Here is a 27,444-nt window from a genome sequence, read left to right as displayed (position 1 = left end):
TGTATCAAAGAGCGACATCATACCTTGATGCTCTGTTCAGTGGTGTCCGGAACAGCTGGGGAAACGGACGTCATTCTGTGCATTCTTTCCACCTGTTCAGTAGATGGATTCTATCTTATTACGCGAACACCGGCGTAATCTTCAGACATTGTACCTATTTGAAGCAAGACAATTTCTCAGTCTGTTTTGTGTACTGTCGATATATCTCCTAAGGTACAAGGCAAGGTAATGGTCCAGCCAACAAAGACCTGTCTGTCATTAGCCACCTTCCTACATTTCGTGATGCACCCTCCGCGTTTCGATTGGTCTGAATTGCCATAGGCAATGTGCAATCCCTTTGCCAACTCAGTCTCTTTCTCGCTGGTTGCATATCGCCGTAGTAACCGCCTGACGTGCAATATATAAAGCGCTGGCCAAGTGGGGGAGCTGGAGAGAGCTCTAAAATATCCCCAGCGCTTAACCCAATCTTTCTTAGACCATTCTTTCTCATCAATTTTATTTTCTTACATACAACTGGTGAAGATCATCACTAGTTCCCCTTCAGGTTCGATTCTACCATGTCCTCCAGAGGCGCTGGGGATTCCCACCCTGGACGGGGTAGAGGAGGCGACCGCGGACGGGGGCGCGGTGGAGACCGCGGCGCCGGTGGACGTGGAGGCGGCCGAGGAGGGGCCATGGAGCTTCCATTCCGTCCAAGCGAGTCAAGAGGCGGTTCTTATCGAGGAGACTCAAGAGGTCGTGGAGATGCATCTAGAGGTCGCGGAAGAGGCGAATTCAGAGGCAGCGGCAGAGGGGACTCTGGAGGTAGAGGGGGTAGAGGCGGGGGCTTTAGAGGTGGTCGCGGCGACCAAGGGCCCAGGATATTCTCGTATGTGGCTACCAATATACTCTCTTTTTCTCTCCAACAGTGCATTTGTTAATTCTTTTCCCTTGTTTTAGCCAGGGTGACCGGGTTGTTGCTCCTAGCCCAAAAGTTCAGCAGACTGAGGCCGCCATAGCCAAGGCTCTGGTAGCAAAGCGACAGAAAACTGTCGGCCAGGCTCGTTACCCAGAGCGTCCAGGTTATGGAACTCAGGGCTCTCCAGTGACACTCTACGCGAATTACTTCGAGTTGAAGTCTGCGGGAAAGGAATTGTTCCGTTACAATGTCGATATCGTCGCCGAGTCAGCTAGAACTAAGCCTACTGGAAAGAAAGCCCGTCAAATCATCCGGCTCTTACTGGACGAGCATTTCTTGCAATACCAGAGCAGTATTGCCACGGATTACAAGTCCACCCTTGTCTCTAGGGTTGAGCTTCCCAGTCAAGGGCAGTACGACGTCCGTTACCGTGACGAGCACGAAGATGACTACCCCGAGCGGCCTAGGGTCTACCGTGTCAACTGCCAGTTCACCGGTAGACTGAACCCTGGCGATCTCCTTGACTATTTGACTTCGGCGAATGCCTCCGCCATGTTCGAGTCCAAGGCGGAGATCATTCAGGCGTTGAACATCGTCGTGGGCCATCATCCGAAGACGGACAGGGCCGTTGCATCCGTCGGTGCAAATAAGCACTTTGCAATCCATCCAGATGCAGCAGAGAGATACGACCTCGGCGCAGGCCTTGAAGTCTTGCGAGGCTTTTTCGTGAGCGTTCGCGCCGCAACTGCTCGTATCTTGATCAATGTCCAGGTCAAATACGCCGCCTGTTATCAGGAAGGGCCGTTGGCAAATGTGATCAACGAGTACCAACGTGGTAACAGTCGAGATATTTACAAACTGGAGGCTTTCCTGAAGAAGCTGCGCATTCAAGCAACCCATATCGTTAGGAAGAATAAAAAGGGACAAGTGGTACCAAGAATCAAGACCGTTGCCGGACTCGCAACTCGGGCTGATGGCGCGTCGCTTCCTCATCCCCCCAAAGTCGCAAGACATGGGGCCGGCCCAAAAGACGTTCAGTTCTTCCTCGATGCGCCTGGACAGAAGAGCGAGCCTGGGGACTCCAAGGGCAAGAAAGGCAAGAAGCCTGCGAAAGCTGGCCCAGCGCCAGCCGGTCGGTACATCAGCGTCTCGGATTTCTTCTTGCAAGGTAAATTTCCCTAGTCTGAAGAACAGATATTGAAGAGGAACAAGACTAATTAGACTGGCAGAGTACAACAAGACTCTGGATCCCAACATGCCGGTGGTCAATGTTGGCACCAGGGACAACCCGTCCTACCTGCCTGTTGAAGTCTGTCTGGTAGAACCTGGACAGCCCGCAAAATCCAAACTTACTCCAATGCAAACGCGCAATATGCTGAGCTTCGCCGTCCGGGGTCCTGCTTCAAACGCAACTTCGATTGTCTCCCAGGGCACCGCCGTCCTCGGCCTCAAAAATCCCCTTAACCCCACCCTTGTAAGCTTCCTCTTAATCAGTGTCACAGATAGGTCATGTTGACTGATTAATCATAATAGGTCAATTTTGGTATGCAACCAGATCTCCAGCTCATCACTGTGGCCGGCCGCGTTCTCTCTGCGCCGCAGGTATACTACAAAGACGCCAAGTCGAACCAGAGACACATCGATACCATGGGTGGCAGCTGGAACATGAAGGCAATCAAGTTCTCCACACCTACAAAGCTGCCTTCTTGGACTTGGCTCTATATTGACAGCGAAAGGGGCAGGCCTCACTTTGAGAACCCGGGTCAACTGAACACTTCTCTTCAGGCCTTCACGGCCAAGCTGAACGAGATTGGTGTCGCTGCCGCCGCTCCCAAGCCTGGAATGATGATCAGGTTGACTGGAAATGACCACGAAGGAGAGATTGACAGAGCAGTGGGCGCGCTAATGGGTCGCCATAATCCCACTCTCATCCTCACAATTCTCTACAACAGTGACGCAGAGGCTTACAACTGCATCAAGCAGATCTGTGACGTCCGCCGCGGCGTGCGCAATATCAACGTCCTCGCCGAGAAGCTGAGAGGCGCCAACGACCAGTACTACGCCAACGTTGGCCTCAAGTTCAACCTGAAGCTCGGCGGAGCCAACCAAACCCTCAGAGCGAGGGAACTGGGCCTCGTCGCCGAGGGCAAAACAATGCTGGTCGGCATCGACGTCACCCACCCGTCCCCTGGCTCCTCCGCCGAAGCCCCCAGCGTCGCCGGCATGGTCGCCTCTGTCGATGCGTCCCTAAGCCAATGGCCCGCCGACATCCGCATCCAGACCTCCCGCCAGGAAATGGTCTCCGACCTCGACGAGATGCTCAAGGCCCGGCTGCAGCGCTGGGCGCGCGCCAACAAGAACGCCCTCCCAGAGAACATCATCGTCTACCGCGACGGCGTCTCCGAAGGCCAATACGACGTCGTCATCGAGCAAGAACTGCCTTTGCTGAAGAAAGCCTGCGCAGAGACCTACCCACCCGCAGACACCAAGAAGAACCTCCCTCGCATCTCCATCGTCATCGTCGGCAAACGCCACCATACACGCTTCTACCCCACCCGCGACGAGGACGCCGACCGCTCCGCCAACCCTAAGAACGGCACTGTCGTCGACCGCGGCGTCACAGAGGCCCGTAACTGGGACTTCTACCTCCAGGCTCACACCGCCATCAAGGGCACCGCCCGCCCCGCCCACTACTTCACCGTCTGGGACGAGGTCTTCGCTCGCCAGAAACCCGTCGCCCCCTTCCAGAACGCCGCGGATATCCTCGAGGATCTCACCCATCGCCTGTGCTACCTGTTCGGCCGTGCCACCAAGGCTGTGAGTATCTGTCCGCCTGCGTACTACGCCGACCTGGTCTGCACTCGAGCCCGCTGCTACCTGAGCAGGGTCTTTGATCCGACGCCGGCGGCTACCCCGTCTGCAAGTGAGATTGGGGGGAGCGGACGTGGTGGGCTTGTGAAGGGTAGTGATGTTCAGATCCATGAGAACGTGCGTGATACAATGTTCTACATCTGATGCGTTGATGTGGTTATCTGTTGCCTGCTCCATTGTCAGGTTTCAGGGAGCGAATGGACTCGTCCAAGTCCGCACTGTTGTTCGTTACGCGCCAAATTGTCTTCCAGTTAGTTATTTCGAAGCGAATCAGACTGCGAGTCTTGGTTTATCTGCTAGTTACCACGTTTGGGTTCACTCTTTGGTACTATTCTATATTCAGGGTAGCAATTCATACACAATCCTGATACCTGCACTAGCTTAATACATTGAAGAATCTGTAAAGAAATAAAAGAAAAAGGACAGTAGAAAATGCCCGAGAAGAATGGAAGCAGAGTACACAGACAGAGAAACGGAACGAACAGCTTGAGAATGGAATATAATCATGGATCCGTGCAGGCATCACCCGTTAATCGATGTTGCGGACTCATATTGGTCATTCATGGAGACATGGTATCACTTCTGTTACTGGACCTCGACAATAGTCGCACGTGCGCTCGGGTTCGAGCTGATAGAACAAGCCGCGCTGAGAAGTCCGGCTTCCCAAATCATATGAGTATTTTATTCCTCATCGCCGAAGCCCCAGTGCTTCTCATTGACGTGGCGCAGCGCACGACGCTGAGGCGGAGGTGCAGTTTTACTGGGCTGCGGAGACTCATCGTATGCTTCCCAGGAAGACTCCATCATCTTGACGGCCTTCAGGCGATCTGTCCCCATTGGCTTCTGGTTCTCGTGACTGACCTTTCCATCCGCGGGAGAGGACCCGGTCATGCTCCAGTGAGTCTCAAAGTCCTTCTTCCGATTGCCGCCGTTTGGGACGACACCAAGTGGTGCCTTCTCCGCCGCATTCTTTCCAGGAGACTCTTCTTCATTGTACATGTGGGTTTTGTAGAGATTAAGACCCTTGTTCTGGAAAGAGCTAATAATGCGTGACTTGTGCTGCTCGTCGTCATTATCCATGAGGTCGAAATGCGTTTCCGCGTCGCGTCTGGGTTGCACTACGAAAGGTTTCACGGGAGGAGTTGGCTGAACCTCGTCATCGCTCCATCCAAAGTGTCGTGCCTCCTGAGGACGGGGCTGGCGTTTAGGCTTCTCTGGTGTTGCAAAATCCTCGAAATCCCAGTGAGGGACATGGCGCGACATGGGGCGACCGGGTTTCGACTTCACTTCGCGTTCGCTGTTATCGGCGCCGAGCTCAAAATGATCAAACCGTTTCGGGTTTGTCTTGTAGGCGATTTGCTGCTTAGCCTCTGCTTCATCATCCTCGAAGATACGAGAAGCGCGATAGTTCTTGCCTGCGCCCGCTTTGGGAGCAATGGCCCGGGACTTAGACGGCGTAGGCTCCGGCGCATCGTTTTCGTCTTCGCCGACAAAGAGTTCGCTGTAATCGCGTGGTGGGGGCTTTGCGGATGCAGGAGCACGAGGAGCACGCACCGGCTGAGTGCGATCCTTTCCAGGCGACAAGAGTTCCTCCAGAGACTCTGCCGCGTAGGGATCCTTGATACGTCTCTTCGAAGGAGAGGCGGACTTCGAGCGGAATTCTTCACTGTTTTCCTTTGTGGGGGGCTGAGACGGTGCAGGACCCTCACTTGCGGGGACAGAAGCGACGGCAGCTTTGATCAGACGTGTCTGGTCCTTTGCATCACGAATGGGCCAGCCCCGTCCGCGAGCGCCGATAACGTCGACCTGTTTCAAAAGTGAGGCTTGGTCCCAGTATATTCTGACATTCTGAATTTGGTTCTCCGAATCGAAGCGCACGATGTGGACCTATCGAAGCACACCAGGAGGTTTAGCTGAGTGGACAATGCAAGGAGCGTCGGGAATTAAGAACATACCGTGGGGAAAGCTGCGACTCGATCGGCCAGGAAGTTATCGTCAAGAGAGGGGAGATAGGCCCCGCCTCCAGACACAAACTCCAACGTAACCTCTACATCCAAGCATAGAGAATCTGAACCTTCGATTGCGCCAATGATATCTGCGGCTTTCTTCTTCACGACGGTCTCTTGCTTCGTTAAATGGCTGACGACCGCATCGGCACCGTCGAATTGGGTAGCCGTGGTGATATAGATCAGGGAGGCATTGGCGGCCAAGGGAACGGACTTCGGATTCGCAAGGAACCTTTGGTACAGGTCCTTAAGAGACATAATTTGATTCTGGATAAGATTCAAAATTCAACGAGCGTGGAGGATCGAAACGAATTGATGAGTAAAAGTATGGAAGAGGTCGTCCAGAGATGATTGGATCGCGGTCGTTCGCAACAGTGGGCAGGACGCGGAACTGTTTATGATGGAGGACACGAACCACAGTTTTGCTCGAGCCTTTCCAGAGTCTGTCAATCAATGGTTCACTTGCACATTTAACAACAATAATAGAAACCCAGGAGACGGAGAAGTCGTTTTACCTTGGAGTTATGTAGAAGGGAATGAACTCTGGTATTTGAGAATGTGGCAGAGAACCACCAACGGAATATGCCAGTCAAACACTAATGACCAAGGAAACTGTGTCTCTCAAGAATTATGTAGACTAGATAGTGAAAGGACAACAATTACAATCGAACAAAAACATTAATGGCAGACAAGTAGTATTTGATGGACTGGAAATGCGACGCGCCCGTAGCAAGCCGCTTTATTATTAGCTGTCGGCCTGAGAAGTGAATAATAAAACTAAGAGGAGCAAAACTACACAGGGAAATCATGGCCCGGGAGGCATCTTTCACAGGACAATCACAATAAAAATAACGGGATGGCTCATACTCTCCAATGTTCCGTTATTATTATGGAGTACCTCTGGGTAGCCTAGGTACGCTGACTTGCCAGTCTGGAATGATGAATCTGACGAGACCGGGGTTCCATCAGCATCTGGACAATCAAACGGTGTGTTTGGCGGCCAAGCAGAAGGTTGAATAGTTCTCGCGCACGGCTCCATCTTCCAAGAAGGACCGCACCAGTGTTTCACCACTTCGGCTACAAAGCCACACTACTGAAGCGTCGTCTCTCGGGGCAACTACGGGGGCCTTCCGTCTCTCCTGGTTGGTGTTTTATGGCTAAGTACTCAGCTGTGCTCGGAGATATGGAGAGCATTGGAGGCCCTGCACCTAAGGCTGGATAGGATTGCGACTCAAATGGTTGTATATTAGGCTCTAACGCTCATATGTCAATGGACAAAGGGTATTTACCATGGTCAATAGGAGCCACGATCTTCCATTCCCGGTTAGTTATTATCCCAACTGAGTACAGGGGTTGAGATATACTTCGAAGCTCTCATTTCGGAAGCAGATCTCCAGATGTGTACTCAATAGTCCAAAGGCTCCGACGTTCTCGTCATACGCTAGCATGCAGCCTTCAAAACGAAGACCATACGGGTGCTTTTTCGGATCCTTTCTTTAAAAGTATAAGTTGAACGCAACCGCTCCTCCAGTGGAGAAGAGTACTCAGGCTGCGGTGATGTTTGAGGCATCATATTGTCCACTTCACAAGCATGATACCTGAGACGATTGATCCCTAATTCCAATCGCCCATGTACCCAAAATCATAGAATGTCTCATGGTGAATATTGTGATGTGGGTGTTGATATTATCGCAAGTGTTTGTCAAGTGGGAAAGACGAGTTTTGGGGCTCCTCGAGGTGTCTTTATAATGGTCTAAAGCAAGTGAACAGATTAGTGACGATGCTCTTATGATTAGGCCACGCAGATAATGCACTCACCCAAGATAATCCTCTTTAATCGTCCCAATGGCATTGATAGCAGCTACGTCCGGCTTGACACCGAGGATTTTGAGCCGTAAGCTGGTCCCCTTTTCGATGACCTGGTCGGCATGATCCGTGTACTGAGGAGGTACTGTATTCGGCTCCCACTTAATATCCGAAGGAATGTTCTTGCCAACTGGTTAGCATCGACATTTCATCCTGAAATCAAGTATAGGCGACATACTTTTCGCGCAATGAAAACGGATAGCGGACCGGCCAAGGTGAAAATACCAGTAGGCTTGACGGAAGTAACGATTGCATCGACCTGATATTCAGAGTCAGAATTAAGAGGACATTTGCATATATGTTCGTGCCAGCATACCGTCTCCCCCCTGAACGGCTTCCAGATGATCGCACGATATTTGATTGTGTATTCGGCTTGCCCGCTTCCTGGAAGGACCCGACCCTCTCCAATATCTACCATGTCCATGACGCAAATGACGAAATGATCACCAGTACACCGGCCTTCCTCTTCCTCGTTAAGCCTATTGATCAAATACTCCCGCATATTCGGCCCGAAGTACGACGGGTGCAGTGATATCACCTTGGTCTCTTCCTTTAAAAAAAACATGGCGCAAGTCTCTTTTCAAGTCGCACAAGGTAATTATTCCAACGAGAACACTCCTTTCTCAGCCCTATACGATACAAATCTCCGATTGAGCGTTTATGTAGTGGTATGAACGTTCGCGCTTCGACCAACGTCCCAGGTCTCGTTACTGGCGATGTTGAGCAGGCAGCGGTATTATCGGGCGCAAGGAGAACTCAAGGAATCGTAGCGACTGTGGGTGGTCAAGAGAGAGAGGCGTGAATGTCTTGGGAAGCGGCAGTTAACGATAGTGAGATCAGTCGCTCATGGTAAGAGGCAGCGACATGCAATTTTGCTTTGGCAGGAGGGCCCAAAAAGACGCTAATAGAGGGTATAGAAACGAGACATCAAGAACAGACTTGTATCAAGTATCGTCAATTTTCTGATGGGCAACGCCAGACACAGATGCTCTGGGTTATGAAGATTCGTCAAAAAGCAATCGTTTGAAGTGACTGCCTGATCAACATTAGAGCTGGACGAAGTCACCTGACCTGGATGATCTGTACAATACCTGAGAATAAGGTAACAAGAAGAATGCCATATTACAGTACAGTACAGTTATCTTACTTAAGTACTCTCATAGTTTCTGTAGTAAACAAATCGGATACAACCCAATTACCTAGGTTGCATCCTCGGCATTACCCCCCTCCCACCTGACGTCCCACCATAAATTGCCTAAGATGGCATACTTAGGACATTACTTAAAATGGCTTATTTCTCCACCACGTAGCTGGCCTGATCGTAGCATCCCCGTCGCTTTGAAGCTGGCAGACAAGTCTCTCCATGCTATCGCCTTTGGTTCAATAAAGTCGTCTGACAGGCTCAGAGAAGAACACAACCCAAAGTAAAATGGCGTTGAACCTCGAGAAGCAACTCCTTTTTGTGAGTCTCTTCAGCTTCCATGATTGATGAACTAGTGCTTATATCTACCTACAGTATGGTGCCTATCACAATAACCCGGTAGGCTCGCAACACTCTCCATCCCCGCAATCGACGTTTAAGCTTATTCGTTCTTAGGTGAATGTGGCCATTCACATCACCTGTGTACCGATACTCTTGTTCACAGGTATAGCTTTGGTACGTTCATTAATTCCAAACGCTGACCTCGACAGCACTGACACGCGGAACCTCAGGCTTCGAATTCGCCGGCCCTGTTCAACCTTCCTGAAGCTCTAAGCTTTGAATATCTTCCAGCCAACCTCGGCACGATCGCAGCCTTTATATATGCCACTTTTTACATCCTCCTAGAACCTGTGGCCGGGGGACTGATCGCTCCGCTCCTGATCGCTGGTGCAGCTTACGCCAACTATCTGCTGAGCACCTACGGCATACCTGTCAATTACTGGGCCGCTGGAATTCACGTTGTCTCGTGGTTGCTGCAGTTCGTCGGCCACGGCATCTTCGAGGGAAGAGCTCCAGCATTACTCGACAATCTCGTTCAAGCCTTGCTTCTTGCTCCTCTCTTCGTCTGGTTGGAGATTCTGTTCTTCCTCGGATATCGTCCTGAGCTGAGAGCTAGATATGAGGAGAGCGTGAAGAAGGAAATTGCTGCCTTCCGGAACAAGAAGGGTGACGCCGCGAAATAGTGTGCTGGTATAGCTTGCTTTTGACCTGACTGGTGACCATGGCTTGACTGTATCAGTGTGGACATGGTAAGTGGCTTATGGCCGTAGCTGTGGTTGCCTTATCCTTCTTTGTATCAGAGCTCGGGTACGTCACAATGGTAAGACAACTCGGAATCATTTGCGACTGCATATTACTCAACCCGACTCTATGTACAGCTCATGTTGTATCCGTTATGGTAGCGGATGATACATGTGTTTACCCGATGTAAGCAGTTTGACCTTTTGCATGGGCGACATGGAGAGTATCATACAAGAGTACTCTCTTGAAAAGCACAACAAGCTTTTTTTGGTGTAGTTACTTCGTAGATTAGATGTTACCGTTGGTAGTGCCCTTGTGTTTGGTTGCTGTGACGAAAAGACGTGGATGACTAAGCCCCTAATATCCGCAGATCCGAGAAAACGAAAAATGGAATTGCCAGCTGTCCCGATGGCCAAGTTAGAGGGATTGCCAATTTCATCAACAATACGGAGCTTTATAAGATAGGCTTTTTTTTAAAGTACAATATAGAGACATAAGAAAAAGCAAGATTGTAGTGTAGAATAATTTATGGAGCGAGAGTGCCGTGGGAAAACGACATCATTGACCTGTATTTCTCTGGGGGTTGGTGTCCCGTGAACGCACTAGGGCGGCTTCGGAGCCCGTTGGTGAGGCTCGGCAAACTAGGCTTAGTGGCAGTCCTGAGAATCCTCCCAACCCGGACGACAAAGCTCTCCTTCTATCCATCCACAATCCTTTCTCCTCTGCCACCTTCTCCCCAATTATATCTCTCCTTCAGAGAAACCACTCTCCCACACCTCTGAACCTCCATCACAATGTTCAGGAACGCTTTGCGGCAGTCTAGCCGCACCGTTGCGGCTGCCACTGCCACTGGCAGAATCGCCTCGGTGAGTCTCATCCCTGCTCAGGTCGACCTCATCGCATCAATATGGTCGTTTCCATCTCGAGAAAATATCTCAATCGGTGCTCGAATCGCTTCACCATACGTCGACATACTTTTTAAATTGGTTTCACGCATTGTGGTTGGATTGTGCTGGCGTTGACAAATTTTGCGTCTCGACAGGTTCGCGCGGCTGTTCCCGGCCCCCTCGCCGGTGCCTCCAAGCAGGTCCGTTCCTACGCTGCTGAGGCCAAGGCTTCGCCCACAGAGGTTTCCTCCATCCTTGAGCAGAGAATTCGTGGTGTTCAGGAAGAGGCTGGCCTTGCTGAGACTGGACGTGTCCTTTCCGTCGGGTATGTGCTAGATTAATGCTGGCTGAAAAATTCGCACCCCGCCGCATTTTCATCGAAATCATCGAATACAACAGATATTCCGCTGTCTGTTCAATTGTGACAGTTGACTGATCTGCTTTGGCCTTATAGTGACGGTATCGCTCGTGTCCATGGTATGACCAATGTCCAGGCTGAGGAGCTGGTCGAGTATGTATCAACTTTTGATGAAGTGTTGCGTACCTCAGACAACTGACAAATGATCAGGTTCGCCTCTGGTGTCAAGGGTATGTGCATGAACTTGGAAGCCGGCCAGGTCGGTGTTGTGCTTTTCGGTTCCGACCGTCTCGTCAAGGAGGGTGAGACCGTCAAGCGTACTGGAGAGATTGTACGTTAAGTTTCCTGGTATCGTGGCATTACCCTTACGATATACTTACAACGCGCACAGGTCGACGTTCCTGTCGGTCCCGAACTCCTTGGCCGTGTCGTTGACGCCCTTGGTAACCCCATTGATGGCAAGGGCCCCATCAACACCAAGGCCAAGAGCCGTGCTCAGCTCAAGGCCCCTGGTATCCTGCCCCGTCGTTCCGTCAACCAGCCCGTCCAGACTGGTCTGAAGTGTGTCGACTCCATGGTCCCCATCGGCCGTGGTCAGCGTGAGTTGATCATTGGTGACCGTCAGACTGGTAAGACCGCTGTTGCTCTCGATGCCATGCTTAACCAGAAGAGATGGAACAACTCTTCCGACGAGAGCAAGAAGCTGTACTGTATCTATGTTGCCGTCGGTCAGAAGCGTTCCACTGTCGCTCAGCTCGTCAAGACCCTTGAGGAGAACGACGCCATGAAGTACTCCATTGTCGTTGCTGCCACTGCTTCCGAGGCCGCTCCTCTGCAGTACCTCGCTCCCTTCACTGGCTGTGCCATGGGTGAGTGGTTCCGTGACAACGGCCGCCACGCTGTCATCGTCTACGACGATCTTTCCAAGCAGGCCGTCGCTTACCGTCAAATGTCTCTGCTGCTCCGTCGTCCCCCTGGTCGTGAGGCCTACCCCGGTGACGTTTTCTACCTGCACTCCCGTCTGCTCGAGCGTGCTGCCAAGATGAACGATAAGCACGGTGGTGGTTCCCTTACTGCTCTGCCCGTCATCGAGACCCAGGGTGGTGATGTCTCCGCCTACATTCCCACCAACGTTATTTCCATCACCGACGGCCAGATTTTCCTGGAAGCCGAACTCTTCTACAAGGGTATCCGTCCCGCCATTAACGTCGGTCTTTCCGTGTCCCGTGTCGGTTCCGCTGCCCAGGTCAAGGCCATGAAGCAGGTCGCTGGTTCCCTGAAGCTGTTCTTGGCTCAGTACCGTGAAGTCGCTGCTTTCGCTCAGTTCGGTTCCGATCTCGATGCCTCCACCAAGCAGACCCTCGCTCGTGGTGAGCGTCTGACCGAGCTCCTCAAGCAGAAGCAGTACTCTCCCATGGCTGTCTCAGAAATGGTTCCTCTCATCTTCGCCGGTGTCAACGGTTACCTCGACGGTATCCCCGTCAACAGGATCCTCACTTGGGAGTCTGACTTCCTTGCCAGCGTCAAGAGCAACCAGCCCGAGCTCCTTGAGACCATCGACAAGGAGGGCCAGGTCAGCAAGGAACTCGAGGCTCAGCTCCGTGAAGTCATTGAGAACTTCAACAAGTCTTTCAACGCATAGGTGAGCAAAAGGCAATTGGGTGATTGATCCACCGTGTACTGTTTTTTCCTGACGCTATGTGTATAGACAAGATAGCTTGTACAATTTGATTCCACTGTTTTTCTCTTGTTTTCAAAGCTTCCGAAACGGGTTCGCCCCAGAGCAAGTGTATTCTCGGCTCGGTCATTGCACTCTCGCCTTTCCTGTAGCGATGAAACTCTAGGATGACGGTGCGGAGACAAAAATCAAAAAGATACGATTAATATCCTGTACGTTTAGATCTTTTTGGGCGACAAGGGAGTGGGACATGAGGGGATGATTGGATTGTCAGCCTATCCTTCATAAAAGAAGGTACCGTCCAATTAATCTCTCATAGCGCAGCTTCTTCGTTTACCATTATGCAGCCAGAAATATGATTTCCTTTGTTTCTACCTAAATCCTGTATCCGCGTGAATCAGGCAAGCTCTCTTTGAGTTTTCACATTTGAGCCACATGCAGATCGACCAACCACAAGCAGCCGTAAGAGCACATAACTACCATAGGTGCCTATTGACAGAAATGGGTTTATCGGGATCTCGGACTACTTACAATTCTGTCGAGTTATACCCGACGCTGACTGAATGGAACTATGTATGATTTGCGGAGCATATGTTGCTGATTCACAAAGGCGAGGTAAGCCACTTGGACGAACGAATGATATTGATAACTGTTTCTCATTTTGAACCTCAGCGATACAAGGAATATATTATTTTCTTTTGGCCCACAGCTATATCTTCAATGGGGCTGGTCTCCTGTTCCCTCTGGCCGTGGGCCGAATGCGGCGTCTGCTTTATCGATAAGCGAGCAATCTTTTCCGTCCCCAAAATTTGTCAATGCCCCTCCTCCGTAGTTTGATCTCCGCAGAATACCGACTAGTTCTCGCCTATCTCCAGATTATATCACAGTAACCGCGCATATGGCTACTCACGCAGACTCTGTGCATCCACCAGTGCATCCAGCTTGCAAGGTCGTGCTTTCTAAGAACGTTGCAAATAGCCTCGTTGCGGAGGTCCAGGAAGGTGTTAAGACCTTGGAGAAGCCGCCTCATCTTGTCGGATTTCTGGCCAACGATGATCCTGCGGCATTGATGTATGCCCAGTGGACTGAGAAGACATGTCAAGAAAAGTGAGCGTCTATCCATTCCTGCATTTTATGCGTCAATTGCGCCGTTCTGTCTCTTGTGTTCCGACACCGTCAATTGCGATCTCGGAGCATGGCATAGCATCGTTCTGAGTCACCTTATCGTAGCTAACGTAGAAGTTCCTTGATACAGTGGATTCCGTTACTCTTTGCGCCAAGTGTCCCGCGACGATATCGAAGATGCTATTCTGGCTGCCAATGCCGACTCAGACGTTGACGGCATCATCGTATACTACCCCATCTTCAATAATCGCCAAGACCAGTATCTTCAGCAGATCGTCGACGTATCCAAGGATGTAGAAGGTCTCAGCCATCGTTACATCTTCAACATGTACCAGAATATCCGTTTCCTTGACCCTGAAACCAAGCGGCAGAAGTGCCTTCTTCCTTGCACCCCCCTGGCCATCATCAAGATCCTCGAGTACCTCAACATCTACAATACGATCCTACCGTACGGAAACCGGCTGTTTGGACACACTATCTGCGTTGTGAATCGCTCAGAAGTTGTTGGCCGGCCACTTGCGGCTCTGTTGGCGAATGACGGAGCTTGTGTCTACAGCGTGGACATCACCGGTGTCCAGAAGTTCACTCGTGAGGGTCTCAAAAAGCGCAGGCACGAAGTCGTGGACCTGGAAGGAAAGACAATCAAGGATGTAGCCCCTCTGTGCGATGTTGTCATCACGGGTGTTCCCAGTGAATCATATAAGTTCGACACAAGCCTCCTCAGAGAAGGCGCCGTCTGTGTCAACTTTTCTAGCGAGAAGGTAAGCTTTCGATATTGTCTAAATGCCAACTGGGATTCAGGCAAGTTAATGTGCCGCACAGAACTTCGGCCCAGAAGTAAAAGAGAAGGCATCCATCTTCGTTCCTTCGATCGGCAAGGTGACTATCGTGGTTCTGCTCCGGAACCTCTTGGTGAGTGACATCTGGCGAAGCGTATTTATGGATAATTGGGCTGACAATGCGTTACAGAGATTGATTCAAAACCGGAGATTGGACGACGTTAAACCGGCTGAAGCCACCGAGCGTCCTGGAACTCTGGAGGCCGCTTCGTAATTACATTATTCAACAAATGCGGCATGCAACGGGAGACGACAACTAACAAAGCCACATGACAATCATAGATTTCCTTTCTTGTGTTCTGTATCAATCTGTTCCCCAAAAGAGACTCAACAATGGTTGTTTTCTCGTGTATATGACCCGTGATATGAGCCTGTTCTATGAAAAGGTCTTCGTGTCAAGCCTCTGAAACATATGGAAGTGACTTGCTCTTATAAAGTGTCTCCTTGTGCGAGGGATTTGCTGCATAGAAAGTACTCAAGAGTATGGACTGGGATAGTGTGCAAAAAGACGCCATAGAATATTTCGTGCGCAAGGCAGTTATTCAGTTCGAGCCGGATGGCATTTGATATTGTCGGCGATCCCAGCTAGAAACAGTTCAAATTCATTGAGTCCGAGACACGTTCTCAAGAAAGAAAGCCATGCCATTTACTTCTTGTTATTGGTATCCTGCACACCTACAACGCTTCCAACCCCGCCAGTTTTCCTCTCTGTTTCCTTAGCCGCAAGTCGTAGCACCTCAATCTCGGTAGAAAGCCAGCGTCGCAGTGGTTCGGGGTGGAAAGTTCCGTCCGCGGAAAACCAGTTCATAAATGGGGCTTCGATCTCCTTTTCTTGGAGAATCTTGTTGGAGGGCGACGTGTACTGTACGCGGAGCTTGTAGAGAGGGGAGTTTTTCTTCACAGAAGACCGAATTGAAATCTAGTTGGAGAAACAGTGAGCTTGGCTTGTGATTACAGAAAAGGACGCTGTAGACTATACCGTTTCACCCGACTTTCGCTTGCCGAGAAAAACCTCGCCAGCTTCAACAGCCCATATCCAGTATGTGAGGCCCGCGTTCAGGATGAAGTATGAACACACTGCTGCTATAACCCACGGGGAGGTAGTTGCTTCCCAACCAAGTTTGCGATCAGCGTAGAAAGTAAATGAAGCGATGGCAACTGCGCTGTAGCCAAGAAGGAATCGGACATTGGATTTAGAGTGGTCTTGTTTGAAGGTATACGGTTGAGGAAGGGTACACAGGTACGGGACAAGGGCATCATCTGTGGTGGATTTCAGATCTAAATTAGGCTGTTAGTGACGGTTATCAAGAGTTTTGCATACCATATCCTGTATGAGGAACCAAAATAGAGCTCGATGTAGCTGTCTGGAGTATAGAGGGCTAACCATTGACAGAATAAACAGGCACCTTCGGCGCCGAGGAGGTTGCCATTGTGAGCTATAGATTTCGACTAAAATCAATTTTAAATAAGATAGAGCACCGCTAGAAGCCACAGGACAGTCCGGGTACTTTATAATTTAGATGTGGCGCGCCAACTCAAGCAGTGATGTTTATCTGGCAGCGAGGAGTTGCGGCGAGCTGGCCCTTTCGCGGAGAGCTGAGCTAAAGCGGCATGCCAGCCAACGCTAGTAAACCCGCTTTGTCTGAGCTCGCGGGGACACCCGCATCATCACTGGCGACTTTCTTTCCAACCTCAATTCTCATTGAACCGGTGGCCAAACGTCTGCTCTAGAGGTCTGGGTCACAATGGCTTTACAAGGGGTTGAGCAGACCATCCTACGGGATCCGGCTCTGTTGTGAGTGGTATCCTCGTTGACGTGTCGTGGACGACGGACTGACATACATTATCAAAGCTATTGGATCCTGTTCCCCATCACCATTGTCATGGTAAGTCTCGTGGACCATATAGTCTTGTGATGCTGGCTGATACTGATGCTCTGTGAAGATATTGACAGGTATTCTTCGCCATTATGCGACGGTTCTGATGAACACCCCCCCGAAACCTCCGGCGACACTTGCCGAATCTAAAGAGCGTCTTTCGCTTCTGCGAGGAGTCAACCTGCGTAACAATGCTCCCGCAGTGCTATCGCGGGAAGGCTTCGACATGCGAAAGAACTACCTGATCTCTGCATACAAAAGCGGTGCCTTCCTTAAAGACCCTTCCAGCCGCGGTCAGCCACCTGCGAATCCAATGACCGATCCTGCGGGCATGGAGGCCATGATGGGAATGATGAAAGGAAATATGATGATGATGATCCCACAGACCTTGATTATGAGCTGGATCAACGCATTCTTTTCTGGATTTGTTATTCGTATGTTACCGTTTGCAACGGAGTCAAGCTCGCCTGTACGCTAACAGAGTCGGCACAGTGAAACTGCCCTTCCCGCTCACGATCCGATTCAAATCAATGCTCCAATCTGGTGTCATGACCCGTGACCTGGATGTCAGATGGGTGTCTAGTCTTTCTTGGTACTTCTTAAATCTGTTCGGCCTTCAGTCAGTCTTTGGCTTCATCCTTGGCAGCGATAACGGTGAGTGACGTCCCCATCTTGCCTTTTCAACTTTACCAGACTTCCCGTTACTCTCCCTCAAATGAACACATGCTGACTCTCTTGATGATGCAGCTGCCAATCACATGGCTCAACAGATGGCTACTATGAACCCGGGCGCAGGAGTCAACCCATTCCAACCTGGCCAGGATCCAGACAAACTGTACCAGAGTGAAGCGGAGAACTTGGAAGTCACGGAGTTCTTTAGTATTCTGGACGGTATCGAGGAGAGAGTCCTACATAACTATGCCTCAAAGGAGATTCGCTGATTGATGTTGGGTGCGCGGAAACAGTTTTCCCTTACACTGTTTTATATTCGTATAGAAGAGAGTCAAACGGAGTGTTTTTTGATTTCTCCAAATGATGTGTTTGCTATCTAATTTTCTGGCTATTCTTCGTAACAGGCAAATGAGAAGTTGAATACTTCAACGGACTGTTGGACATGGCAAGCCTTTTGTGCACAACAAAGATGTGAACGTAAATTATAGTATATAAAGGAAGTCGTTCATGCATAATTCATCCATCCGTCCGGATACATCGAGGGTTTCGTGTGGTATTAGCTCGAATGTTGCAGTACTTCGCAAACAGAGGATTTCAACGGTAGTTGATGACACCGTTCAAAATCCAAAGCTCACCATTTGTCACTGTCTCGGCGATATTGTCAACCTCAACATTACCCGGTTGGATCTAAGTAGCGTCAGTAGAGATGCGCGATAGCTGATGAGTGAAGAAATACACACATATATCCTATCACCATTTTTGTTCCACTTCAGTTTCTCCCCTCCAAGCGTCTCCATCTCTTCACCCTCCCTCCATGGACTTGTTGGAATTATATGAGCCTCCACGAAACGCTGTAAATTCTGCTTCGCTCTATCTTCACCTTCCTGTCCTTCATAGGCGCTCACCCCACCAAACTTCTCGTAGTCTTCTGGGTTCTCCCAGGGCTTGCGAGGCAAGCTTTGAATAGCACTATTGCGAGGAGCTAGGACAGTGATATTTTTGGATGGATCGTTAAGGCGTGATTCAATAGGCTCAAACTGCCGGGTGAGAGAAGCAAATATATTGATGGCACGGTTCTTGGGAAGAACATCAGAGACGACAGGCTTCTCACTGTCGTCCTCTCTCGACGAGGAAGAGAACAACTTGTTCATTACCGGCTGTTGTTTGGAAAGCCAATTTCTTAGTTCAGTATCGTCCTGCAGGCCTTGTTCGTGCCGTAAGTGAAGGATGTCTACAAGTGAACGTGGGAGACGCTTGCGCAGGCTGAACCTCGGAGGCAGACTCAGATTTGCAATTACTGAGGCGATGAAGCAAAATGCAATGACAGATAACACTAAGGGTGTCCGCCGCATCTTGACGAGAAAGAGTGTCTCGGTTTAGACGTAGCACGATAGATAAGACATAGCATGCCTGCGAGTCCAAGGCTGTGGCCCATGACGCAACCAATGCCACTCTTCCTTTTCTGGAAGGGGCCAACACGTGATGCACAGCTTAACGCACGTGACGACTATCGATAAGGGCAGTCGTTCGGTGTCAACCACAAAAAGCGTCATGTCCCGATTGCGGAGGAGGGGAATTGTCTGCCCCTCATTCTAGTTGCGGGTGCCAATCCATTGACACAATGTCGGCTCTGCAGACGTTTATGTTGGTTGTAGACCACGATAAAGCAGAGGCTAAGCAGATTGCTGAGCGGGTTGCTCAGGGTATTGCTTCCCCGCGGCCCCAAATCAATATACCTGGATACTAATGGGCTGCTCTTAGATGTGGAGCACAAAAGGACGACACTTATTGAAGTTGTACAGTCACTCGGAGAGTATATCAACGATGAAGATCGTATATTGCGAGGCAAAGCTGTCTCGTACCTCACTGCTGTGATCAGAGCACTTCCTCCGAAGTATCTATCAAGACAACAGATCCAAGTCCTCACAACGTTCTTCTGTGACCGCATTGAAGATGGAGGGGCTGTCGCTGGACTGGATACACTGCAGAAATTGGATCGCTTTAACGATGCGTTAGCTGAGGAAGTAGCACAGGCGTAAGTGCTTCGCGGAGCCTTGACCTATAGACCATGCATCGCCCGGCCTTTAAACCATTATCAATGCAGTGGTTTAGTCGCAGAAGCAACTGACTATTCTCTAGTATCTTCGAGCGCCTACAGGACTTACAGTCTCGATCTCAATCGCAAAGGTTTCAGGTATACCAATTGTTGAATGAGTTGATGTCGAATCATCGGGCCGGTACGCATTGCACCACTTGAACTTCAATGATTGCCCATACTGAGTTATACTAGCCCTTCACAAGATGGGAGATATATCTCTCGTCGGAATCGTTGATCTCATGACTGGAGAGAAAGATCCTCGGAATCTTATGCTTGTCTTTTCCATCTTGAAGGTGGTCATGATTGAATGGGATATCTCAAACCACGCCGAGGTATGCCGTTTCCTCTCTTCAATTTCCCAGTTTGACAGCTAACGTCCGAAGACTCTTTTTGAAGCCGTTTATAATTACTTTCCGATTACCTTCAGACCTCCTCCAAACGATCCATACGGGATTACGGCGCAAGACCTGAAGGACCGTCTACAGGACTGTATTTCCTCAAGTAGTCTTTTCGCTCCCTACGCTATTCCCGCCCTTCTTGATAAACTGGATTCCACGTCACCAAATGTCAAGGTATGCTTTTTCACGACCCTAATGAGCCCTTTCTATCTAGGATCGGACTAAGAAGCCCCTAGAAAGATGCTCTTAACGCATTAATTGCGTGCATCAGATCGTATGACCCGGATACTGTGACTAAATATTCCATCCAAATATGGGACGTATTGAAATTTGAGATCCTTAATGCACAAGAGGAATTCCTCTCAGAGCTTTCCCTTCAGGCTCTGAACAGCGTTGCTAAACGGTTATCCGAGGGCATTGCAGCAATATCCGAACAGTCACCGCTCGCACAGTTTCTACGGCCAATCACGAAAGAATGCAATGAGCAACTGCGAGAACCCCAGCAAAAGCAGGCCAAGCCTGCGCAACAGATTCTGAACTCAACATCATGTGCTTCTATAGCATCGTTCACAGTGATTGTGCAGACTGTTGTCCCGCCGCTGTTGACGGTTTATCAGGAGGCTGATGGGCTTGCCAAACAGAGAGCGCTACTGGAAACCCTTGGGGGTCTCTTTGATTCAGCCATCAAAGTTTTTGGGAAATGGGACTCGCATGAGCCTGAACCAGCCGCTGAAAACACTCTGGTCGAATTTAAAGATCAGTTCTCGGATGTCTTTGGTCAAGCATTGATGGGAGCAGCGAAGGAGGAAGTCTCCTTCCGAGTCACCGCTCTTGAAGGGTTTCTGCGTCTGTCCATCCTGAGAGATTACTTCCAAGACAACGAGATTGGCTTGTTTGTGCAATACTTGGATGAAATTCTGTTAAAAGAGGAATCTGCTGGCCGGGACGACTTAAAGAAGAAAGCCATCGCAGCTTTGGCTGAAATATCGAAGCACAAGCCACGATTGATCATGGATATAACATTTCCTGCCTTTGTTGCAACGCTGCCTGACTCTGACGAAGGGCCAAACACGGAGTATATAACGACGCTTGAGAACCTCGCGCAAATCAGTGTTGAAAGGGACATTTTCGAGACATTAGTCCGACGTCTACTCAGCAAACTGACCATATTGCTTCAAAAGGAACGCGCTGGATCTATAGCATATCCTCGCGCAATTCTCATGACCATTCTATATGTGATGAAGCAGAGGAATCTGGATAAAGATCCAAACCTGGAACTCTACTATGACAAGATCGTAATAGGCCTCTGCCGTGGCGTTGCAGACGCGGCCACAGGAAGGTCTACGAATCGGATCTTGAATGACGCAGTTGTCATTGATATTCTTGGAAGACTTTGCAATGTCATTGTCAGGTGTCTATCGAAGCAAAAACAAGATGAAGTTGCGCAGAACGTCTACACTCTGTTTGCTAGCTCGAGTACATTTACACCGGTGCCATTCTCGCAAGCAGCAAATGAGGATCAACAGCGCACGATGATTATCTCAACGTATCTTCTTGCAGGGCTACCAGCAGCCTGCGCACACCTCCCGTATACCGGCCGCGACTTGTCACCTCTCCTTTCGGACCTTGTGACTCGATCCTTGACAGAGAGCGAGCCACCAACCCATCTCGCCTTTCTTCGTCATTCTGCCTTGCTTGTCAACAAATTCCTTCCAAAATCCGACCTTAGCATCGCTACGGAGATATTGAGCAACCTGTTCTCTGCTGGTGCTGAGGAGAAAAAGGTACCTTCTGGAACAATCAAGACGATATTTTGGCTCTCGAAGGCTCTCATCCTCCGCCTTACGCCAACGACCACGGAAATACTGACCTCTCTTTTGTCACTACTTTCGTCACCCGATGAGATGACAAGTACCACTGCTGCTCGCGGCTTCGCCATCCTCCTTAAGGACGATGACGTTCTTTCAGCTGACAACGGTGCAAACATCAGACTTTTAGCGAAACAACGTGTCTTCACGACATTGATCCCCCTCATCTCAAACCGCATTCGCGAGGTCAACGTCGCAGGCGATGACTCGTCTACGCCCGCACACATAAAGCCAGCACATCTCACTGCCTTATCTGGAATACTCTCTACCATCTCGCCTTCATTGGTAATGCCGGAGCTCCCGACACTGCTTCCTCTTCTCCTGCAGAGCTTGGATCTGCAGACTGCAGACTCACAGGCTGTCCGAGCTGCAACGCTTGAGACTCTCGCCGTAATCATCCGCGAAAATGGCGTCGGCGTAATCGAGGAATGCGGCCATGTCCAAAGCTTGGTCACCCGGCTTCTGAAGACAGCTGCATACAATCCCGTGCCTACTAGGTTGGACCAACAAGCTGTCGGTGCCGGCACTGTAAACGGACCGCGACTACGGGTTGAAGCACTCAGATGTCTGAACTTGTTGGCTCAAACCCCTAAGACAGACGCCCCAGCTGTTGCGAAAGCCGGTAAACTGTCCCCGCTTCTACCGGTGAAGAACCAAGTGGTGCGTTCTCTGCGTATGATTCTAGATGATCCAAAACGGGATGTACGGAAAGCTGCAGTTGATGCTCGGGGCGCCTGGCTTCGAAACGTCGACGATGCTCCTGATGAAGAGGACTGAGGGATTGTGACGCTCGTTCTGATGCCCGTCGTCAGCATGACAGTGCTGTTTTATGTGATTATTTGGTTGTAGATTCATCTCATAAAAATATAGACCGTTGGATTCGCAACAATCGAACATTCTATGAGTTACATCGGCTCGGTCGAAAGGACTATAGACCTTGATCTGAAGGAGGACGCTGAACTTGTTCTAAAAGGGATTGCATCATGTTGTGTTTAGATAGAAGAAGACTGCTAAGCGCCTATCTGCGGATCGTTTCCTTTTCCTTTTTCTCCCATACTGTTGTTTCGTTTTCTGATTATAGTCAGTTGTCCCTTCTCTAGGTCTCTTGTCAATGGTCTTCCTCATTCCCAGCGGCCTCATTTTCAATTATCGCTATCTTGTAGAATGACCCAGAACAATGATGATCGGCCTCACGGAAGTAGCAGCACCAGCAATTACCAATAGTCGATCTCGAGTTGCTCCTTGTCTTTCACGGAAGACCCACCGGATGACTTCTTAGTCATTGCAGTGACCATGATGCTTCCGAACTCCTTGATGCTTTCGAAATCATCGAATTCCAAGCTTCTGGGCTCAAGTCGGACCGTCTGATCTAGAGAGCCAACCGAGCCGGCGATCGACGGCGCCTGGACTGAATCATGGTCCAAACCGTGGTTCCAGAATCCGACACCGTCCATTTTCTCGACAACAGTTTTTGTCAACCGCAGAATATCTCCGAGGCCAGTAATGCCAATGGCCTTGGCCACAGGGCTGAGCATCGTATACGGAGCATAGGTCTCCTCCGCATTACCGTGAAGAAGGGAGGCGTCTCTTCCCAGCAGGTCAGAGCTCCGCCATTCGTCAGTTCGTTCTCCAATTTCAAGATTTGCATTCGTTTTTAGGATGGCTTCAATAGCCGAGCTTACAAGAGACGCTTCATACCATTGGCGGCCGTTTCCTGTCATTTCAGGTAGCGAAGCACAGCAGGCTGCCACCGCCCGAACGTCGGACGAACTGGATTTAATAAAAAGATCTTGCACTTCCATGACTTGAAGAAAGATACCTTGATTCTCCATGGCCTCTGCTTCGTTTTCCGCGGATGATTGGCTCTTATCAGTGGAATTGCTATTCAAGTCAGTCTCCGCTGTCGTAGCACTATTGCTCCTGATATGACTGGCGCGCTTGGCGGCAATGATGCTCTTCGGGGGACGGATGAAGCGATGACGCGTCCAACGTTTCATGTATACTTTCTCAATCGTGATCTTGTCGTCTGGAGGTAGCCGTGTGAAGATCTGAACAAGTGAGGTATCTGGTTGGACCCACAGGTGCTCAATGAGGTACTTCGCCGCCTCCTCACACTCTCGGTCAACAGCTGCATCGTTTGGGGTACCACTAAGAACGACACTTGCATCCCAGACTTGGCGCGGAAAGTGCAAATTGACAGCACCAAGCGCAACGTTGGGCTTTTTGATGTTGAATTTTCCTTGCTCATCCACAGATAGGACGAGCATCTGACCGGTTCGAGTGCGACAGTGGAACTCGTAGGACACGCTGTATTCGCTGTAGTCCTGTTCAAAAATGCGCCTTTTCCCTTCAGGTGCGGATGTCTTCAGATCAACCAGATAATCAATATCAATGCCAGAGGTCGTAAGTCGCCTAATAAATTTGGTTGTCGGGGAGGGAATGCCAGTTTGCGACTGGAAGATCTTCGTCCATTCGGTCAAAGAGACGGTCGAGCCTTCAGTACAAGTCTTTGGCAGAAGCGGTATCAGAATCAGTCCGAGCTGGACTTCCATGTTCAGAGATCCTTGAAAGTATTCAGCAGCTTCCAATGTTTGCTTCAAGGCTTCAAATAAATTCTCAACATCTCGAGTCATGCTATTTTCTGCTGACTCTATACCCAGCTCGTTCTTTCTGCTCCCAGCCATATTGACGGTCTCTCTTTCGCTCTTCGGGGGACTTTTCGGTATTGGTGTCAAAGTCTGCGCATCTGTCGAGGGTTTCTTCACCGTCTGTTTGAAGAATCCCCAAGCATCCTCAAGCGTGGCCTGTCTTTTCGCTTTAATCTCAGATTTGCTCTTAGCTTTATTTGTCGGCTTTGCCATCTTGTGACCCATGGTACGATAGAACTCTCTGGTGCTTGTTTCATCAGACCCTTGTCTATCTTGGTCTCGATGGGCAGTTTCAAGCTTTGCCAGGCTTTCCTTCACCAGCAGCTTGTTGAATTCATACCTGGAGGTGTCTGTTTGACCATGACCGCCGGGATAGGGTATCTTGTCTGTCCGGTCTTGAAGGAACTTTTTCAGAAATGATAATCTGTTTTCCTGCTCCTGGTGATTTTCGTCACCTGTTGCTGCACGGCCAAAAACAGACTCGGTGCTGCCGGAGCAAGAAGGAATGCTAAGAACGTCCATCCTGCAGCTCGGAAGTCCAATCTTGGTATTCTTGGAATTCTCATCAGACATCTCCTGCAGACACATATTTTGGGTGTTCGAGGTAAACGCATTGACCGGGCTGTCGGGGATTAATGGAGGCTGATTGAACGCGACTCGAGAGAGAGTGCCAACGACAGCATTATTTGCGGGCTCAAAAACGTCGATAAGCTCGTCAGGGTTGCTTGAATTCTTCTTTGACTTGACATGCATAATCCTCTTGAAGCTTGGACTATGCTTTTTCTCTTTGGGAGTTTGGCGTAAAGATTGGTTGAGACCATACTTGCCAGCGTCGAAGTTGTAGGGAAGACGTACTTTGTTTTCCGGAGTTTGGGGCTTCGCGAATTCGAGCAGATCACCAGGAAGCTCGAGAATATCGTTCAAATTAGAAGTTTCAGAGTTAAGCGCGTCACTGTCATCCGGACTTGCATCCTCGGCGCCGGAACTGTACAGCATAGTCCAACGCTTACGGGGGGTGGCAGTAGTCTCCTTGAGATCGATGGCCACAGGCTTAGCCTCATTAGCCTGAGGTTGCTCGGACGGTGGAGCAACTTTGGCCGTTGTTGCGGCCTTTCGCGTCTTCATTCCAGGCGGTCTTTTGCTTTGGGGGGCAATTGCTGTTTCGCCCTTGTGTTTAGGCTGGTGAACGTCGCGGCCATCACATTCGGGCTGAGGCTCGAAATCAGACTCAAGCTCAAACTCAGGCTCGGGCTCGGGTCCATGCTCGGTTGGCTGCATCTCAGCCCTTTCCACAACCCACTGGTTGACTTGCTTGGCCTTGTCTGCAGTGAGGAAAGGATGGGGAGGTGCAATGCCAGAGAACAAGGTCTGGGGGTTTGAGGGGTCATTCTCGATGATCGATTCGATGTCAGCAAACTCGTCCGCCTTCCCAATTCCCTGGAAGGTAAAATCATTCCAGATGCGAGATGGCCCAGCTTCCTCGCTGATAGGTGGTGGATTGAGTCGATTATCGGGTATAGTCCACGCTTGAGAATCATTGTTGAAGGACAGACCCACGGTGACGCACATTCGACCAAAGTCAATGGTGGAACACATTTTTGGATCCTCCAGAACACGACGGGGAGCATCAGGATTCACACTCCTGTAGTTCTGGATACGGAAGCGGCTATCGTCCTTGTGTGGGACAATCATAATGTTTGTGACGTTGGGAGCGAGAGAGAAGGACTAGTAGAGACTGGTCAGTTGTCAACCATAAGAACGGGATTTGAGCAGCACGCCTACTGACCAAGGGCTTCTCAATTTGACTCAGCTTCGTCAGAGCATCGTCCACATCCTCGGTGGTCCCGGAAACCCGTATGCCTTGTAATTCACCCACTATTGCGATTTTGGTGCCGGTGGCAATGGCAACACCTGCTAGGACATCGTGGAAGTTGCTGGAAAAGCAACCCAAACCACCGTTAGGAGATTTCCAGAACTTGGTGGCATGATTTCTCGAGTAAGGAACAATATTTTCGTCGGAATCATCGTCCAGAGCTAACAGACTTGGCCCTTGATGCTTCTCAGGTGAGCTCATGGCGGGGAGACTCTCGTCAGAAAGCACTGCAGGGACATCCAGTTGACGCACTCGTGGCATCTGAATCAAAACGATAATCAGTATAAACAGCTACTTGACCTTTCCACAGTCTGATTGGCAAAGAAAAAAAGAAATGGTTTACGTCTAGGAGATCTTTGTCTTTCTGCTCTTCGATGAAGCCGGCAAATGCAGATGCAACCTTTGAGATGAAGCTCTCAACATTGCCTTTGGTGACAAGTACCTATAGGAAATCCCGGTTAGGTACGAAGGTGTGCAAGGACATGGGAACCAACATCGTCTGTCTGGAAATATTCGAGCGAATCAACCTGAGGGATTGTGTTTCTGGTTTTGTTGCGTTAGTTGAATAACAAGCATGCGTGCTATGGTCGATACACACTTGACCTCTACCTCTATCTCCTTAACCTGTTCATACTTTGGTCAGCAGAGGAATCATCGGCATCCTGTCATTACAATCATCAGCTCACCCCGATAGCTTCGAAAGCCCACATGGAGGCGAGCGTCAGTCTTTGCTTGGTCGCCATTGTGTCGATACGTCAGAACTAGCAGTGCCCGCACTAGCTGAGGTCGGTCCAGAAAGGGAGGAAACGTGGTCGAAGGAAGCAAGATTAAGCCGATGGTAATAAAGAAAGAATTGAGGGATGAAGAGTGATACTCAATTGAGAGGTATTGCGAAGCTCGTAGGATAATGAGGCGGTGCTCCTGATTTCCCAAAGAAGAAGGAGGAAGAGGAACGCAACACTGCATGAAAACCAAACGAGGAACATTCTCCTTAGTCACCAGAATCATAGGGAAACAGGTGAATGAAAATGGATATTCCGTAGGGTGATTGATTTGTTTAATACAACAATCAGTAAATCAGGAGGGTAGATGCAGCCACTAAGTGAATGTATAGTTCATCAGTAGGCGGATAGATGCAGAGAAGAGCCAAGGCATGGACAGTCTCCCAAGGGCGAACCTATTCACTTTCCCATTGCACATCTTAAAGGATAAGGAGGAATTGCAAGGCTTGCTATGATATGGTAGAATTCGTGATTGC

General features: G+C 49.9%; 10 protein-coding genes across 10 annotated transcripts; 6 read left to right on the top strand and 4 right to left on the bottom strand.

Moving 5' to 3' along the window:
• Positions 1-282: 282 nt before the first annotated feature.
• ALT_9252 (putative RNA interference and gene silencing protein (Qde2)) lies at positions 283-3,913 on the top strand (the record flags this gene model as incomplete). The annotated part of the gene is made up of 5 exons (XM_033559853.2): positions 283-295; positions 569-868; positions 975-2,066; positions 2,128-2,372; positions 2,432-3,913. The coding sequence occupies 5 exons, from the start codon at positions 283-285 to the stop codon at positions 3,911-3,913; spliced, it is 3,132 nt and encodes a 1,043-aa protein (XP_033415744.2).
• A 537-nt stretch (positions 3,914-4,450) lies between these two features.
• On the bottom strand, positions 4,451-8,206 carry ALT_9251 (uncharacterized protein; the record flags this gene model as incomplete). The annotated part of the gene is made up of 5 exons (XM_089600573.1): positions 4,451-5,656; positions 5,725-6,007; positions 7,594-7,763; positions 7,820-7,900; positions 7,958-8,206. 5 exons carry the CDS (start codon positions 8,204-8,206, stop codon positions 4,451-4,453), a joined length of 1,989 nt encoding a protein of 662 aa, XP_089455070.1.
• An 864-nt stretch (positions 8,207-9,070) lies between these two features.
• ALT_9250 (2-hydroxy-palmitic acid dioxygenase MPO1) lies at positions 9,071-9,807 on the top strand (the record flags this gene model as incomplete). The annotated part of the gene is made up of 4 exons (XM_033559850.2): positions 9,071-9,103; positions 9,158-9,181; positions 9,239-9,298; positions 9,355-9,807. The coding sequence occupies 4 exons, from the start codon at positions 9,071-9,073 to the stop codon at positions 9,805-9,807; spliced, it is 570 nt and encodes a 189-aa protein (XP_033415741.2).
• Positions 9,808-10,659: 852 nt separating this feature from the next.
• ALT_9249 (F1F0 ATP synthase subunit alpha) lies at positions 10,660-12,752 on the top strand (the record flags this gene model as incomplete). Its single annotated transcript, XM_089600572.1, has 5 exons — positions 10,660-10,830; positions 10,908-11,077; positions 11,207-11,263; positions 11,321-11,441; positions 11,502-12,752. The coding sequence occupies 5 exons, from the start codon at positions 10,660-10,662 to the stop codon at positions 12,750-12,752; spliced, it is 1,770 nt and encodes a 589-aa protein (XP_089455069.1).
• A 934-nt stretch (positions 12,753-13,686) lies between these two features.
• Positions 13,687-14,966, top strand: ALT_9248 (methylenetetrahydrofolate dehydrogenase (NAD(+)); the record flags this gene model as incomplete). Its single annotated transcript, XM_033559848.2, has 4 exons — positions 13,687-13,895; positions 14,044-14,674; positions 14,736-14,825; positions 14,883-14,966. 4 exons carry the CDS (start codon positions 13,687-13,689, stop codon positions 14,964-14,966), a joined length of 1,014 nt encoding a protein of 337 aa, XP_033415739.1.
• A 432-nt stretch (positions 14,967-15,398) lies between these two features.
• ALT_9247 (signal peptidase complex subunit 2) lies at positions 15,399-16,182 on the bottom strand (the record flags this gene model as incomplete). The annotated part of the gene is made up of 3 exons (XM_033559847.2): positions 15,399-15,671; positions 15,732-16,030; positions 16,137-16,182. 3 exons carry the CDS (start codon positions 16,180-16,182, stop codon positions 15,399-15,401), a joined length of 618 nt encoding a protein of 205 aa, XP_033415738.2.
• Positions 16,183-16,497: 315 nt separating this feature from the next.
• On the top strand, positions 16,498-17,570 carry ALT_9246 (ER membrane complex subunit EMC3; the record flags this gene model as incomplete). Its single annotated transcript, XM_033559846.2, has 5 exons — positions 16,498-16,547; positions 16,605-16,638; positions 16,697-17,063; positions 17,122-17,283; positions 17,377-17,570. 5 exons carry the CDS (start codon positions 16,498-16,500, stop codon positions 17,568-17,570), a joined length of 807 nt encoding a protein of 268 aa, XP_033415737.2.
• A 325-nt stretch (positions 17,571-17,895) lies between these two features.
• ALT_9245 (FAS1 domain-containing protein) lies at positions 17,896-18,653 on the bottom strand (the record flags this gene model as incomplete). The annotated part of the gene is made up of 2 exons (XM_033559845.2): positions 17,896-17,988; positions 18,042-18,653. 2 exons carry the CDS (start codon positions 18,651-18,653, stop codon positions 17,896-17,898), a joined length of 705 nt encoding a protein of 234 aa, XP_033415736.2.
• Positions 18,654-18,922: 269 nt separating this feature from the next.
• ALT_9244 (MET18/MMS19 family protein) lies at positions 18,923-22,442 on the top strand (the record flags this gene model as incomplete). The annotated part of the gene is made up of 6 exons (XM_033559844.2): positions 18,923-19,004; positions 19,063-19,336; positions 19,441-19,538; positions 19,592-19,731; positions 19,783-19,971; positions 20,034-22,442. 6 exons carry the CDS (start codon positions 18,923-18,925, stop codon positions 22,440-22,442), a joined length of 3,192 nt encoding a protein of 1,063 aa, XP_033415735.2.
• Positions 22,443-22,879: 437 nt separating this feature from the next.
• Positions 22,880-26,929, bottom strand: ALT_9243 (uncharacterized protein; the record flags this gene model as incomplete). The annotated part of the gene is made up of 6 exons (XM_033559843.2): positions 22,880-26,038; positions 26,100-26,447; positions 26,530-26,628; positions 26,681-26,729; positions 26,785-26,810; positions 26,873-26,929. 6 exons carry the CDS (start codon positions 26,927-26,929, stop codon positions 22,880-22,882), a joined length of 3,738 nt encoding a protein of 1,245 aa, XP_033415734.2.
• Positions 26,930-27,444: the final 515 nt, after the last annotated feature.

The sequence above is a fragment of the Aspergillus lentulus genome (assembly GCF_001445615.1).
Source record: "Aspergillus lentulus DNA, contig: Alt17, strain: IFM 54703, whole genome shotgun sequence".
In the NCBI taxonomy this organism is placed as follows: domain Eukaryota; kingdom Fungi; phylum Ascomycota; class Eurotiomycetes; order Eurotiales; family Aspergillaceae; genus Aspergillus; species Aspergillus lentulus.
This window is presented reverse-complemented; position numbering and strand designations above follow the sequence as displayed.